At 34.9% G+C, this 14,208-nt stretch overlaps 2 protein-coding genes across 3 annotated transcripts; one reads left to right on the forward strand and one right to left on the reverse strand.

Annotated features, from left to right (window-relative positions):
• Positions 1-42: 42 nt before the first annotated feature.
• LOC104707474 (uncharacterized) lies at positions 43-6,140 on the reverse strand. The gene is made up of 16 exons (XM_087463447.1): positions 5,721-6,140; positions 4,755-5,177; positions 4,440-4,665; positions 4,087-4,335; positions 3,881-3,996; positions 3,647-3,745; positions 3,442-3,529; positions 3,095-3,324; positions 2,829-3,013; positions 2,512-2,711; positions 1,913-2,245; positions 1,729-1,830; positions 1,219-1,516; positions 920-1,068; positions 549-833; positions 43-398 (listed from the first exon to the last, which is right to left on the reverse strand). The coding sequence occupies exons 2-16, from the start codon at positions 5,045-5,047 to the stop codon at positions 210-212; spliced, it is 3,042 nt and encodes a 1,013-aa protein (XP_087319573.1). The 5' UTR covers positions 5,048-5,177; positions 5,721-6,140; the 3' UTR covers positions 43-209.
• Positions 6,141-9,647: 3,507 nt separating this feature from the next.
• Positions 9,648-13,764, forward strand: LOC104707475 (SPX domain-containing membrane protein At4g11810-like). 2 transcript variants are annotated; one of them, XM_087463452.1, is made up of 12 exons: positions 9,648-9,953; positions 10,322-10,367; positions 10,653-10,708; positions 10,805-10,925; positions 11,024-11,335; positions 11,417-11,521; positions 11,597-12,060; positions 12,143-12,444; positions 12,531-12,706; positions 12,791-12,981; positions 13,059-13,192; positions 13,349-13,764. In XM_087463452.1, exons 3-12 carry the CDS (start codon positions 10,656-10,658, stop codon positions 13,585-13,587), a joined length of 2,097 nt encoding a protein of 698 aa, XP_087319578.1. In that variant the 5' UTR covers positions 9,648-9,953; positions 10,322-10,367; positions 10,653-10,655; the 3' UTR covers positions 13,588-13,764. The 2 variants fall into 2 exon arrangements, with proteins under 2 accessions (XP_087319578.1, XP_019084738.1); XM_019229193.2 differs by having other exon boundaries at positions 9,669-9,805.
• Positions 13,765-14,208: the final 444 nt, after the last annotated feature.

Below are 14,208 nucleotides of genomic sequence, written 5' to 3' on the forward strand. Positions count from 1 at the left end.
AAGTTATCTGATTTAACTTTGTGTGTTTGACTAATACAAGTATGAAGAAAACTGGAATTTATAAATTAATCAATAGGCATATATTCTATCATACTTCATTCATCTCAAACAATAAGCAGAGAGGCTACATTACATTACATTCTAATTTTATACAAAGAGAGCAATACAATCAAAAGGATCAGTTAAACCAGTTCTTAACTGATCCATATCTAGCATTCTCCATTTTGTTTTTCTGATCTATGAATCGTGAAACGATCTACTATCTTGACGGTATTAACAGGGTCTTGTTGGGCTGTTGGAGCACACCATTTACTTGGAAACTGTCTCTCATAGCTCATCTTGAAGCTTTGCTTCGGCTCTGAATCCCAATCTTTGTCCAGTTTCCAGTCTTTTGGCACCTAAACTCATACAATATACACATCTTTGGTTAAAGTTCCTTAAACCATGCAGTTAACAACTAAGATATCAATAAAGATTGGAAGTCGCATTTGGTTCATTAGTAGCAGCAGTGTCAGGTAGCAACCGTCATAAGTAGAGTTTTTTCTTACCTTATCAACTGCTAGCGTGAAAACTTCGATGTCTCCATCTTCTAGGATGTGGAAACGGGTGAAAGATTTGTAATTCGCAATGCGGAGTGAAGAGAAAGCTTCATCAAAGTGTATGTGGAACCAGTTGATGCAGATATACAAGTAGCTTCCAAATACCATAGACACGACAGGAGTTGAGAAGACCCAAAAGTAAAGGAAGACAGAAGCATAATAGATAACAGCTCCGCTTCTGGAAAGTGATTCCATTCCGTCTTTGCAAATGTTGGTCCGGGTAACCGCCATCACCTGATGTTAAAGCACTCAGTTTTTTTTTTTTTCAAATTGGATTTTTGGTTTATCAAAACAGAGACAAAACCCAGTACATTATTTACCTCAGGAACATCAAATGCTGACATAAGATACTTTATGCAAGCAGGATATAAGCCAAACGTCCATTGTTCAATACGGGCTCGAAGGCCAGTAGGGTCCGGGAAATGCTCACTCTCCACTGATTTATACCACTGATATAATGTGTGATACCCTGTGTAAACAAAAATGTACAAAAATGTAGGAGTCACAAAATCAATCAAGGCTGATCACAGAATATTTCACCCAGTGAGTGAAGATGGTTGTTCAGTATACAATAAAATTATGCACTTTGGTATGAAAACCATGTGGAATGAAAACTGACCAGAATTTGCAAGGAGATTATGTTGAATACAGATTTCTATGCCCAGTTCCAACATCAACATGAGAATCAGAGCTGCCATCAGGTGTGCAGCAACATGAAGAACTCCAATTACAACCCGTTTCTTCCGAGATATTTTTGAGGGGACAAATGCGATTGCAGTTATCAGCAACATCAAGACACCGGTAAAAGACACATAAGATTGTTCCATCACATACGCAAAGGCGTTCCAAACAGTGCCTAAGAAACTCTCAAGGTGACCAGAAAACGAATCACCTCGTAAGACGTGAGCTAGCTTACACTGAAATAAACGAGAAACAAGAAGGAATAAGATTGCAGTTTTCTTGTGAGAAGTGAGCCTATATGATGGTTCTCAAGGAAAAAGCAAATCTACGTATATGCAAAACTCAGGAAACAAAAAGAACTGCTATAGCATACAAAACATCAATCTCAGCTTCCCAATCTATTACTGCATGTTGTGCAATCTTTAGATAAGAAAAGCTTAATACGCACCTGAGGGAACAATGAAAAGACCAAGATAAAGTATATAATACCACCAATAAAATCAAACTGCCAGTTCTTTTTCCGGAATTTCAAAATATTTCCCAAAGCAATCTGCAAACGGCCGAAAACACCATTTAATATCTGAATGCTATGAAAAGTTATAAACAAGGCAAGTTTGTGAGAGGAAACTTACTTTGCTTGAATCCTCAAAAGAGGGGTAGGCAACCTTACTTCCATAAGAAGCCCCATAGAACTTTGAAAAATTGCTGAACACATGGGTGGGATGCAGAAAAGCTCCTCCACAGCCATTAACAAGAAGATGTTGGACATGGGCAGGTCCATCTGACTGATTACATGAATGTCGCATATAGTGATGCAAATCCCCTGCCATTCTAAGTTTGCACCTGTATTTCAAAACGTCGCATATCAGATGTCTCACGTTCTTCCCTGTATCGCCGCTCCAGTACCAATCAAGAAGCCAGTTTGGTTCATGCGTGATGATGATCAGGGCATCATTCTCACCAACCTGAACGAGAAAATATTAATTTTATTAAAGCAACAAAATGAAAGTTGAGTAATACGAAAAGATGAAGCTACTAAACTATAGCCTAATCCACTTGTTAGGAGCATTTCAGAAAAAAAATGGCACCACAAATCTATACCAGAGTAATACAGTATAGAGTAGGTGGTTAGCCAGTTAATGGTAGAACTATGACTAGGTGACAAAAATATTTACATTACATCTACAAATCCTATATAAAGGATGGAAAAGAAAAGTGGTACAAAAACTACCTTGCCCTTCACCAATTCGGAAAAGAATTTGAATTGGTCGACATCAATATCACCATGAAGTGCAAGATCCAAACCAAACACCCACCATCCCTTAGGTAGCTGCAGGGCAAAATAGCTTTTCTTCTGAGGCATTAACCAGCCGCCTAACCAACTCTTATGGCATATATACCTCATGAAAGTATTGAGTCCGTCAAACCAGTCTACGAAATATAAACAAATAACCCTACAGTTAGAGATGAAAGAAGAAACCGAGTATGCATGCAGGTAAGTGAAACAACATATTTGAAAAATAAACGAAGCTGAGACCTGAAACTCACCATGGTTTCCAGGGATTAGAAAACATTGTGGACCTTCATAACTCTTAAGATCCGACACTCCATCGGGCAATTCAGGCTTGTCAACAGCAATAGAGTCATTTTTATACCAACGCGGTGGCTGCAGCGCATACTCAAAAGGACAGAAGAGACGTTTTTCATATGTAAAAGATGACGGATTTGGGTATCTGGAGAAAAACATCCATGGTTAGATTTGACAAAAGCTTGGGAATATGTAAATATATACAAATAATAAGTAAAGCACTTACGCAAGATCTCCTCCAATTAGCAGTACATTGCCCCGTGGAAGAGATAGGAAATCATCAGCCACTGGAACTTTAAGAGAAGGCTGAGCAAGAAGTTTCGCAACACTATATGATGAATTTCCCCCATCACCAGTATCCGCCATGAAATCAAACCAAAAATCATTCTTATCAGCAAGGTGATCATACAAAAGTTCCTTTCTACCAGTTGCATCATCAGATTTGGTCATTGCAGCCTAAAGATTTGGCACAAAGGAAAAAAGCAACAAAAGTTAAATTCAATTATCTCAAATGTCTATCTGCGAAGAGAGGAATGACCTGAGAATATCATATCATAAGTATAAAAGGTCTACCTGCAGCATCCGCATGTCAAAGCGGCCAACAAATACCGTGACTGACACGAGGAGGTCAAACACAGTTTTAAACAAATCAGCCGATGTTCTGAAACATATAATGAGATAGGTCAGCACCTGGTAAAGTGTCCTGCCTTCCTTTTTTACTTGCCACATTAAAAAATAGTAAGCATAAAGGGAAAATTTTAGTTTAGCATTGACGTACCCTGAATACCAAGGAACCATATCTAAGAAATCAGGTCTCAATTGCTGATTCTTCAGCTTCTCATACTTGTCGACTGATAAAGGGTGTGTCAGAGCCCACCTAAACAGTATATTAAAACTCTAAGATTAAACATGCCCTTTGAGTGTAAGACCAACGCTGTTCATATGAATGTACTGTTGATACTCAATTGCACATATTAATTTGACATGTCTTAGTAACATAGACGCTACTTACCCTGTTGATCTCTCCACTACATAATTGGCAATGTAAAGACCAATAAATGTGGCCCACAAGGAGTATATAGGAGAAATTTCGTCAGATGAATCAGGACATGATCCGTTGCATGCAATCTGCAAATAACAAGGTATGAATAGGATTATTAAAGGGTGAACAAATAAAACATATTCACAATTCATTAGAACAGTTTAAAGAAGAGATACCTCCCCGTAAATGAACCATTTGGATAATAGTGGATAATCACTTGCAGATCCAACAGGAGCAAACCATGACGAACACACTTGGTCTTTCAGCTCATTCATACGAATGAATTTTGCAAGCCAGGTATTGTTCCTATGTTCCTTTTTCCAGAACGAAAACCAGCTAGAATACTGTCTTCCATGTGGTTTTTGCCTCAAAATAGCTCGATTACCACAATGACTGTAAAATATACAGCAGGCCATGCTAAGAACCTGCACAAGCCGAAAGACATGAAGACGATCACTTTCATAGGAAAGACAATGTTTAAAGCACATAAGTGCGCTTTAATGTGCAACGCTGGCAATGGTGAGCTTACAGCGCAGTTTTGAAGAATGGTTAAGATCTCTGGGCGTCTTCCAGCCACGCGAGAAACAAGACCAACATACCAAAGGCCAAGAAATATGATGTGAAAGACAACAAGGAAGAGTATGGATGATATGTAAATTGTTAGAAACAAGGACAAATTCATCCTCAAATCCAAACCCATTGACTGAAAATTAGGAAGATGATACAAAGCTGCAACTAAAATCCAGGCAATGTACCTACACCCAAAAAAAAAACCAAAAGAATTATGAAATTTCAAAGAGTGAAAATTGATATTTTTCAGAAGATTGAATTAACAGTTGCTTACCACCGACTGAAGTTTGAATAATTTGGTCTGATGGTCTTCTGGATAAATGGAGAAGAAAAGAAGTAGAAAAATCCGAGCAAACATGCATACATGGACCACCACTTGAGGGAAAACTTTTCAATGAGGGTGTGCATGTTATCCGAAGAAATAAAGAATAGGCAACCAAAAAATACAGCGATGATAGCATGACGTGAATGCTCATGCGGATAAGGGTAAGTATGTGTTAGAATCGTTCTGACCCTCTCCATTGGGAGGGAATTATATAAACGAGCAGAATGCCTGTCAGAGACCATCGCACTTAATTCGTAGAAGCTCCGTCCTTAAATTTCTTGATGACAGCTTAAAATCTTCACACGGCTAGGAACGGTTAATGAATACAACTCTGAGCTTCCAGTTTCTAGTTCAGCAGACAAAACCTTGTGCCTAAGGAGACAAGAAAAAAGAGAGTCAGCACAGTGTGATCAAGTGCTGTAACCGTATCCATGAACTATTTTTTTGATGCATCAAATTACAAATACCTCATCACTGATACTAGAACTAGCCATTGTACAACACCCATCAAACTAAAAAGCCAAAACAAACATAAAGCAATACAAATTTCATAACCAAAAAGAAAAAACACAAGTCTCCTCATCATTCTTGTATATGTCAACGACCCTGAAGTATATACCAACTCATATGATCAAAAGAAAATGGTTATAAAAATAAAAATAAAAAAACACTTGAACGTAACCCAAATAAGCAACATACTTATCTCTGACTCTTTTATGTTGCAGACTCCCAAAAACGGGAAAAGAAAAAGAAAAAAAAAATCATAAATCATCATTAGATAGATGAATCTTGAAATTTAAAATTTTACAAAAAGAAACATTTAAAAGCAGTAACATGCAAACACATCCAATTTCAAAGAAAAAAAACCTAAAAGACTAGTTTTTGTTATTATTAACTAATCGATAAAAATCATACCTTTAGCAGCGGAGGTAAATCTCGGTCTTAAGAAAACCTCGTATGCGAGCTTAATCAAAGAAAAAAAAATCGAAATCTCCGATTTGAATAAGGTCAAAATCAATGTGGTGGTGCTGCTGCTTTAGCTTCTTCTCTTTTTTTTTTTTTTTTTTATTTAGCCCCAAATTTGAGAAGAACCCTAATTTGAGAAACACAGAATGAATCCAATCAATTGATCTATATATTAGATGATGAATGATGAGTCAAGAAGAAAGGCGTAGAAATGAATCACGTGGCTCGTGTTTTTATAGTGCAATTTGTTGAAAAATCTCTGCTTTTTTTTTTTTTTTTTCAGAGAGAGAGAAGAGGAAATAATGAAAGAGTGATATAAAATTGATCGCCATTTTCGTCTGAAGCTCTTTTTTAAAAAAAAAAAAACCCAAAAAAGTGATATAAAATAAATTAATTAATAAATAATTAAACAAATATTAATAATTGAAGTAAGTAAGGGAGGGAATCAACGAATAATTCCATTTTTGCTACCTTCAAAATGTCCGAATCTTTTTTTCTTTTTTTTTTTTTCATTACAGGATAATATGATTTGCGTGTGCAATTTTGTACAACTTGTTATCGAAGCAATGTAATAATCTATATATTATTATAGTTTCTTATTGTATTGTATTTCTTATATATTTTTAATTGATACGTGTCATAATATGATTGGTTTGCTGACTTGGTGATTTTATTTATTATTGTATTTTTATAAAAACAAAATAAAAGGTTCTACTATGTTGGTTATATTTGGTTTTCAATGTACTATGCTGTTGTTGGTAATAATAATAATAATAAATGACTTGATACTCTGTTCTTACTAAGATATGTGTTCCATCTCTTGTGGAAAGAGTCGGAATAATAGACGTCATGGTGAACCCTCGACTCCATCAAATCTGCTCATCAAACAACTTGATAGACAAGTTAGGAATCGTTTGCTCTCCACACAGGCCAGCGGTCGTACGATGGTCTGGCTAGCATCAAGATGAAGGAGATCATCCCCAAAGCACTACTGTTTTTAACTTAAATCAATTTTTTCAGCTCATAAAATTTATCTTCACATGCTGCATTTTTATGTAAAAAAAAAAAAAAATTCGAATAAATTTTACATTTTATTCAAAAAAAAAATGACTTGTATGCTGATGAAAACAACAAGAGACACACAAAACTGAGATCATTCTTTGCGAATTGTGAGAGAAAGATAGATCAAAGCATGTGTCAAAACTTATACCACAAAGAGGTGTAAGAAAGTAACACGTTAAGGTGAGTATGTTATGAGTCAAGGAGATAGATGGAAGCGTTAGGTATGTAAGTTGCAAAAAATTGATGCACTCAATCAAAACACATGCAATGTCTTTGGGCTGTGCACATTAATTTAGCTGCTCATTAATTAACCCCATCCAACTAACAACATAGTAGTAGTATTACAGTATTTTCTTCTCTTCTAACTTTCGGTTTTTGATTTCTTTTTAAGTCAACATCTTTTTCTGATATTTGACTATTTCTCATTTTCTATACCATTTGAAATTTTGAGTCAAATGTTAATGTTGTATATCATATAATACTGTTTTTAAAAAATCAAGTAATGAATCCATCAACATATTTGGATTAAAATTAAGGCCTGGAGCAGAAATCCTAATTTTTGTGATAATTGTGATTTTATTGTCAAGCATATTATGAATTTTATTCTTGGTTATAGCTGTAACTTCAATTTTTAAGGGAACTTTATACATGATTAGACTTAGAAAAGAAAACAAAAGTCTTACGAGTTTTAAAAGTCATATACGAAGCTATCTTCTATGTTCTAACTTTCTAACCCCACGTGGGTGCATTGTCCAAACGAAGAACGTAATGACTTGGCTTACTTTTGATATCGTTTCATCACATGATGATGGATCACTCACTAGTCAGTGTTTTTGTTACCACCGATATTCGAATCGCGGAAACGTCAGATTAATAATATGTTGATATTGTTAGATCCTATAACTAGCTAGTCCTATAACTTAGACGAATGCTTATTATCGGTGATTATAACATACTAGTATTTGTCCCGTGCATAGACACGGAATTATTATTTGTGATCAAATAACATATATGAATACTTATTAATTTGTAAGAAAATATTATTCCAATTATGAGATGGGTCTCAAAACTACACAGTCCAAAGTGTAACCTAATAGAGTTTTGGGCACGTATTTGGTTTTGGGCAAAATTATCCAGTCCAAAAATAATACACCTTCGTTTCATGTTCACAATACATGCTCAATACTTTGTATATGCGAAAACTTAGCAAATATATAAACATTAAGCATTTAAAAGTAGGAAATTCAATTTGATCGTGGAAATTTAAACATGACAGAGTTGTATTAACATTAGAAAAGCAAAAAAAAAAAAAGAAATATGATAAAAGAATAACCATAAACACACTTGTTGTTGATCTTTACTTAGCCCACTGGCACTCCCCTTAACCGAAAACATCGTAAAAATATCGTAAAAATGATAGTTAGATAAATGTGGAAAAATAACAATCATCAAATTAGTAACATTAAATTAATAACAATGAATTTTGTTATAATATTTACATGAATAAAAAAATCGTAAAGGTGAAGATAGTACCAGTATATGAGCTATGTTATCTAATTTTGTTTTTGGTATCTCAATTCCCCTCATCAACAATTAGGATCTTCCAACTGAGTATATAAAAATCATAATTAATATAACTTCAAGAGAAAATCTATGAATATGAACAAATGTTTAAATATTTATCTGCTTGAGAATTGTAACTGTAGTTTAGATGAGCAACCAGGAAAAAATACGAATGGAGAGGAGAGAATTACAGAAGAGATAGATGATCAAAATAACAAAACTATGGAAAAGAAAGGATTACTGATAAAAGAAACTGAATTATGATTTAAATAGTAGTGGAATCGGTTGTAAAATCAACTTGAACCTGGGGAGTGGGAGAAAAGTCAGCAGTTTTTTTTTTTTTTTTTCTTTTTTTTTTCTGCCAAGCGTTTTTTTCAGTTGTGTGATAAATGTTTTTTGTTTTAATTTAAAAAACATAAATTCTGATGTGGCAAGATTTAAAGTGATTTGTGATTTATAGGATAAAGGATATAATTAATCAAATCGGTTATCTATACTTTCTTATATTGTAATTAAATAAATAAAAAGCCTATACGTAACCAAACTGATCAAGTGATGAGCATGTTACTTTGCCACGTTTCTTGTTTTCTTTTATAATTAGAGACTGTTCTTTCGGCATTGGGGTTAGTGGTTGTGTGTGCTCATCACTAGTTGGAAGTTTTGGACGGTGCTCTACTAATAGTAATTACAGTTATTATTTAGCAGATACGACTTCCAAGAGAAAAACTATGTCCAGCATTTTTCCTCATTCGTGTGATCGAAAAATCGATCTGCCATAGAATTTTTTTTTCTTATAATGTAAATTTTATTTAACCAAAAAAAATATTTGCACAATGAATGCAGTTTTATGCTATAGAGGCAAAAAAAAAAAATCAATACTATAAGAAAACCCAAGGCCGATCCAAAAGTTAAGAATTTCTAGTACCAAATCAAACTCGTAGACCATCTTTGACTCTGAGACTTGCAAGCCTGTTCCAAAGAATATGATCAATGACAAAAGTTACTAGATCAGGATAGTTTATTACTCAAAACGAACATATGTATCCTTGCTCTTTTTTGTTTTTTTTGGTCAAGGATACATATTTGTTTTCAGAGATTTGATTTTTATTACTGAGGATAAGAGAGGACTGTATTTAACCAAAAAGGGTAAAAACTGCACCGGGTCTTGTGAAAATCCTGGCGATATAGAAAGACACATCAATGGAAAAGGAACATGCTATATATGTTCCAAAATATACTGCTATATATCCCAAAGAGCTTGTCACAGCCACTAATACTATTCTATTTTCTCCTCTTCTTTCATCTCAATTTTTTGTTTTCTTGGTGCAAATCGGATTGAAAGAAAGAAGAAAAAAGAACCCCCCGAAATTTCAGCCTCATTCATAATTAAACAACAAATAAAATCTGAGGTTCTCTCTCTCTCTCTCTCTCTCGGCTTTTCATATTCAACTTTTGAGGAGTTTTGCACTAATCCTTTTGAAGATTACACAATCTCTGGAAATCGGATTTCTTAACAACTTGTTTAAATCACCCTACTCCCTAGATATAATAAAGCTGGTAAACATAAATGCTCTTTGTTGCAATTTGCATTTTAATTTCAGTATTTTCACACATTTGGTTGGTTGCCGGAGAGCACGAAGGAATATTAATAGGTCATTAGGTTAGGTGTTTGTATTTATATTATATATATATGGCTTCTTCTATTTGCTTTGTTATTAATTTTGCTTGTTGGTTTGTATCCCTCGAATCTGTTTTGAAGAAAATGGAAGATTCCAAGTTGGGATTCTTATAAAAACATGTTTGTAAAGTGATGCAATCACTTATCACGTGTATTATATATGATGTTTACTTTAAAAGTTTGATCTTTGAGCTGTATAATTCAATGGAAAACTATAACTCTCATTAATTTCTCTCTGTTTTCTCAGAATCTAAATTGACCACAAATACGGAGAAGAACGAGAACGTCTAAAGGTACCATACTTTTAGATTTTATACATTTAGATTCTAAGTTGACTCTTTTAGTAGGAAAAAAAAAGCAACATGGTTGACTCACTCGTCAATCAAATTAATAACTTTTTTGACTAAAGAAATTTAAGGTCTACAAAATTCATTGATACATTTGTAAACAAAGAAACCTTGTAGTAGTACATAGACTTGTATATCAAGTTTAGTCTAATGTAACTAATCTTTCTTTTTTCTTTTTTTTTGGGGATAATTTTGGTTGCTCGTTGTCTCTGATTCTTGTGTTTGTTGTAGAAAATGGTCGCCTTTGGAAAAAAGCTCAAGGAACGTAGCATAGAAGAATGGCAAGAGTATGTTTCTACAATATTCAAGATTTTATTTATTTTTGCAAATTTATAGCAATGTGAATCATGTATACTTGTTTTTTTTTTTCGATTACTCTTTAGATATTACATCAATTACAAATTGATGAAGAAGAAAGTGAAGCAATATGGTCAACAAATCCAAGTAGGAAGTCTAGATCGCCGCCAATGTCTAAAAGATTTCTCAAGAATGTTGGATCATCAGGTTTTTCTTTGTTTTCCTTCACCAAAATTTCGCGGTTTTATATAACTAAGTAATGCATCAAACTTTACAACACACAATCCATTCACGCTTGCATGCAGATCGAGAAGATCGCTCTTTTCATGTTGAAGCAACAAGGTTTGCTTTCAAGTAGGTTACAGAAACTAAGGGAATGGCATGATGCACTTCAAGATGAGCCTGACATATCTCAGATATCTAAGTTAAGAGAGGCTTATAGATCCGTGGGACAAGATCTTCTCAAGCTTTTGTTATTCATCGATATGAATGCTATTGGTATCCGCAAGATACTTAAGAAGTTCGATAAAAGATTTGGTTATAGATTCACAAACTATTATGTCAAGACTCGCGCTGATCATCCTTACTCTCAACTTCAGCAAGTGTTTAAACATGTGGTAAAGTCTTAGAACCTCACTTAGATTAATGAGCCAGTGCTATAATAAGCTTAATGGTTCGGTTTTATCGAATTCTATTAGGGTCTTGGAGCTGTTGTTGGAGCCATTTCGCGCAACCTTCATGAGCTACAATACAATGAAGGAAGCTACTTATCCATTTATGACCATCCTGTTGTTCTTCCTCAGGTTTTGTTTCTTGTGACATATGTACATCACTAAGTTTTGCCTTTGCGGAATCTAAAAGTGGTTTAGTTTCATCAGGATCCTGTGGTAGATTCAATTAAGAATGCGGTGGACAGGCTAACAAATTCAACAAACTTCCTTAATTTCATGGCTCAACATGCTCTAATCATGCAAGACGAAGACCTACTGATTCCCCAAGACGAGCAAGCGGATCAAGAAGAAGGGAGATACCACTTCATGTCTCTCATGCTAAACTTGGGGAACACGTTTCTTTATATGGTCAATACATATATCATTGTTCCTACAGCAGATGATTACTCCATGAGCCTTGGAGCAGCAGCAACAGTTTGTGGTGTTGTGATTGGTGCGATGGCAGTTGCTCAGCTCTTCTCTTCGGTTTACTTCAGCGCCTGGTCCAATAAATCTTACTTCAAACCGCTTATTTTTAGTAGTATAGTTCTTTTCTTTGGGAACCTCTTATATGCTTTAGCTTATGACTTCAATTCATTAGCACTTCTCTTGATTGGCCGACTTTTCTGTGGGTAAGTCTCGTTTTAGACTTTGTGTTATACATTTTGTTTTCATGAGACATAGGCTTGACTATCATATTTTATACGTTTGTAGATTTGGTTCCGCGAGAGCTGTGAACAGGAGATATATAAGCGACTGTGTGCCTTTGAAAATCCGAATGCAGGCTTCAGCAGGTTTTGTTAGTGCAAGTGCTCTAGGAATGGCTTGTGGTCCTGCTCTTGCTGGTTTGTTGCAAACTGATTTCAAGATCAAAAGTCTTACGTTTAACCAGGATACATTACCTGGTTGGGTTATGGCTGTTGCTTGGCTATTGTACTTAGTCTGGTTAGCTATTTCGTTTCGGGAACCCGCACGTGAGCCTGAAGAGATTCATACTTCACAAGAGTCTAATTCCGGTATGGAATTGAAGTGAACCATGTCTGCTTTTTTTCTTTTTCTTTCTATACTCTTAACTGATTAGAGTAAATATTTTGTGGTGAAGCTGATCAAGATGGAAATATGGAGAAAGGTCTTAAAAAGCCGCTGTTGCTTGCATCTGAAGAAACAGAACATGATGAAGAAGACGATGGAGATGGAAGCGAAGAATCTTCTGAGGATTCGCGTAAACCTGCTAACTCCATTGTAGCTGCTTACAAACTACTCACTCCTTCAGTAAAGGTAACAAAAACTTAAAAATTTATTTTCTTACAAAAAGTCAATTTACAAAAGAGGTGAAAGATGAAAACTTTTTATTGCTTTTAGGTTCAATTGTTGATATACTTCATGCTTAAGTATGCGATGGAGATACTACTATCAGAATCAAGTGTTGTTACAACATACTACTTCGGTTGGTCCATGAGTTCTGTTTCCATCTTCTTGTTCTGTCTCGGTTTAACGGTTCTACCGGTTAACCTCATTGTTGGAAGCTATATCAGCAACATGTTCGAAGATCGGTAAAGATCCATGCATATTTTATTTTCTTGATTATTTTCCTTGTATGTTACCTGAAAATGTGAATTTATTATTACAGGCAAATTCTGTTGGCGTCAGAGATTATGGTCTGTGTTGGAATACTTCTGAGCTTCCATGTAGTAATCCCTTACACTGTGCCACAATACGTTATCTCAGGATTCATCATGTTTGTTTCTGCTGAAGTTCTTGAAGGTAAAAAGATTGATACATGTACCCCTAAAACATGACTTTAGCTGCGTTTTAACCCGAAATCGTTTTTTAAGATCATAACATTTATGAACTTGTTGCGTTCTTGAAGGTAAAAGATCCATCTATCCCATTTGAAAACATGTTTTTTGGCTTTTACAGGTGTGAACTTATCGTTACTATCGAGAGTGATGTCATCGAGGCTGTCACGTGGGACTTACAACGGTGGATTATTGTCGACGGAAGCTGGCACGATCGCACGTGTGATAGCTGATGCGACGATCACTTTGGCTGGTTTCTTGGGACAGAGTATGCTTTTGAATGTTACTCTGCTTCCTTCTTTGATCATCTGTGTTGGGTCTATCGTAGCCACTTGTTTTACTTATAACTCCTTGTATTAGTGCTTCTTTCAAAGTTTTACCCCATACAAAACAAACCCTTTGAAATTAAGCTAACTAGTCCTAGGTTCTCGATTGTTTCTCTTTTCTTTTGGCTTTTACTTTGGTCTCTTAAATGTTATTGGTTTAACAACTTGCACATGTTTATTGCTACAAGTTTATAGAAAACAACTTGTAAAACTTCACCAACTCTAAGTTGGGGTTACATAAGTGTCAAGTCGTACACAACACAAAAAATACATGGCATTAAATTTCACTTTGAGAAGCTAAACTAAAAAGTCTGATAAGAAGGGACCATATATTTATATTATTGATCCATATGAATTGCATAAAGTTCGTCACTGATACTAGAACTTGTACTAGCCCTTCGTACCTCACCCATTAACAAGAAACCATAATGAAGCAGAGAGCATATATCAATTCAAAAATGTTAGCTAGGAAACTCAAGTCTCTCTTCCTATCATCGTCTGTCAGGGATTTATCACATCATTCAGCACATTGAAAAATATACCATTATAATATTTCAATCATTACCTAAATTTTCGTCAACAACCCTGATTCTGAAGTTACTTTTTTTTTTTCTGTCATGTGATAGAATAATGTAGAAACTAGGTTTCCACAATG

Source organism: Camelina sativa, chromosome 8 (assembly GCF_030686135.1).
Source record: "Camelina sativa cultivar CO46 ecotype springtype chromosome 8, ASM3068613v1".
In the NCBI taxonomy this organism is placed as follows: Eukaryota; Viridiplantae; Streptophyta; class Magnoliopsida; order Brassicales; family Brassicaceae; genus Camelina; species Camelina sativa.

Coding starts and splice junctions, on each gene's coding strand:
- LOC104707474 (XM_087463447.1), bottom strand. CDS start 5,047: ATGGTCTCTGACAGGCATTCTGCTCGTTTATATAATTCCCTCCCAATG. Junction 3,997..4,086: donor AATGGTTCATTTACGGGGAG/GTATCTCTTCTT, acceptor TGTTATTTGCAG/ATTGCATGCAACGGATCATG. Junction 2,712..2,828: donor TCTAATCCCTGGAAACCATG/GTGAGTTTCAGG, acceptor TATATTTCGTAG/ACTGGTTTGACGGACTCAAT.
- LOC104707475 (XM_087463452.1), top strand. CDS start 10,656: ATGGTCGCCTTTGGAAAAAAGCTCAAGGAACGTAGCATAGAAGAATGG. Junction 11,522..11,596: donor ATCCTGTTGTTCTTCCTCAG/GTTTTGTTTCTT, acceptor TAGTTTCATCAG/GATCCTGTGGTAGATTCAAT. Junction 12,445..12,530: donor TTCACAAGAGTCTAATTCCG/GTATGGAATTGA, acceptor TTTGTGGTGAAG/CTGATCAAGATGGAAATATG.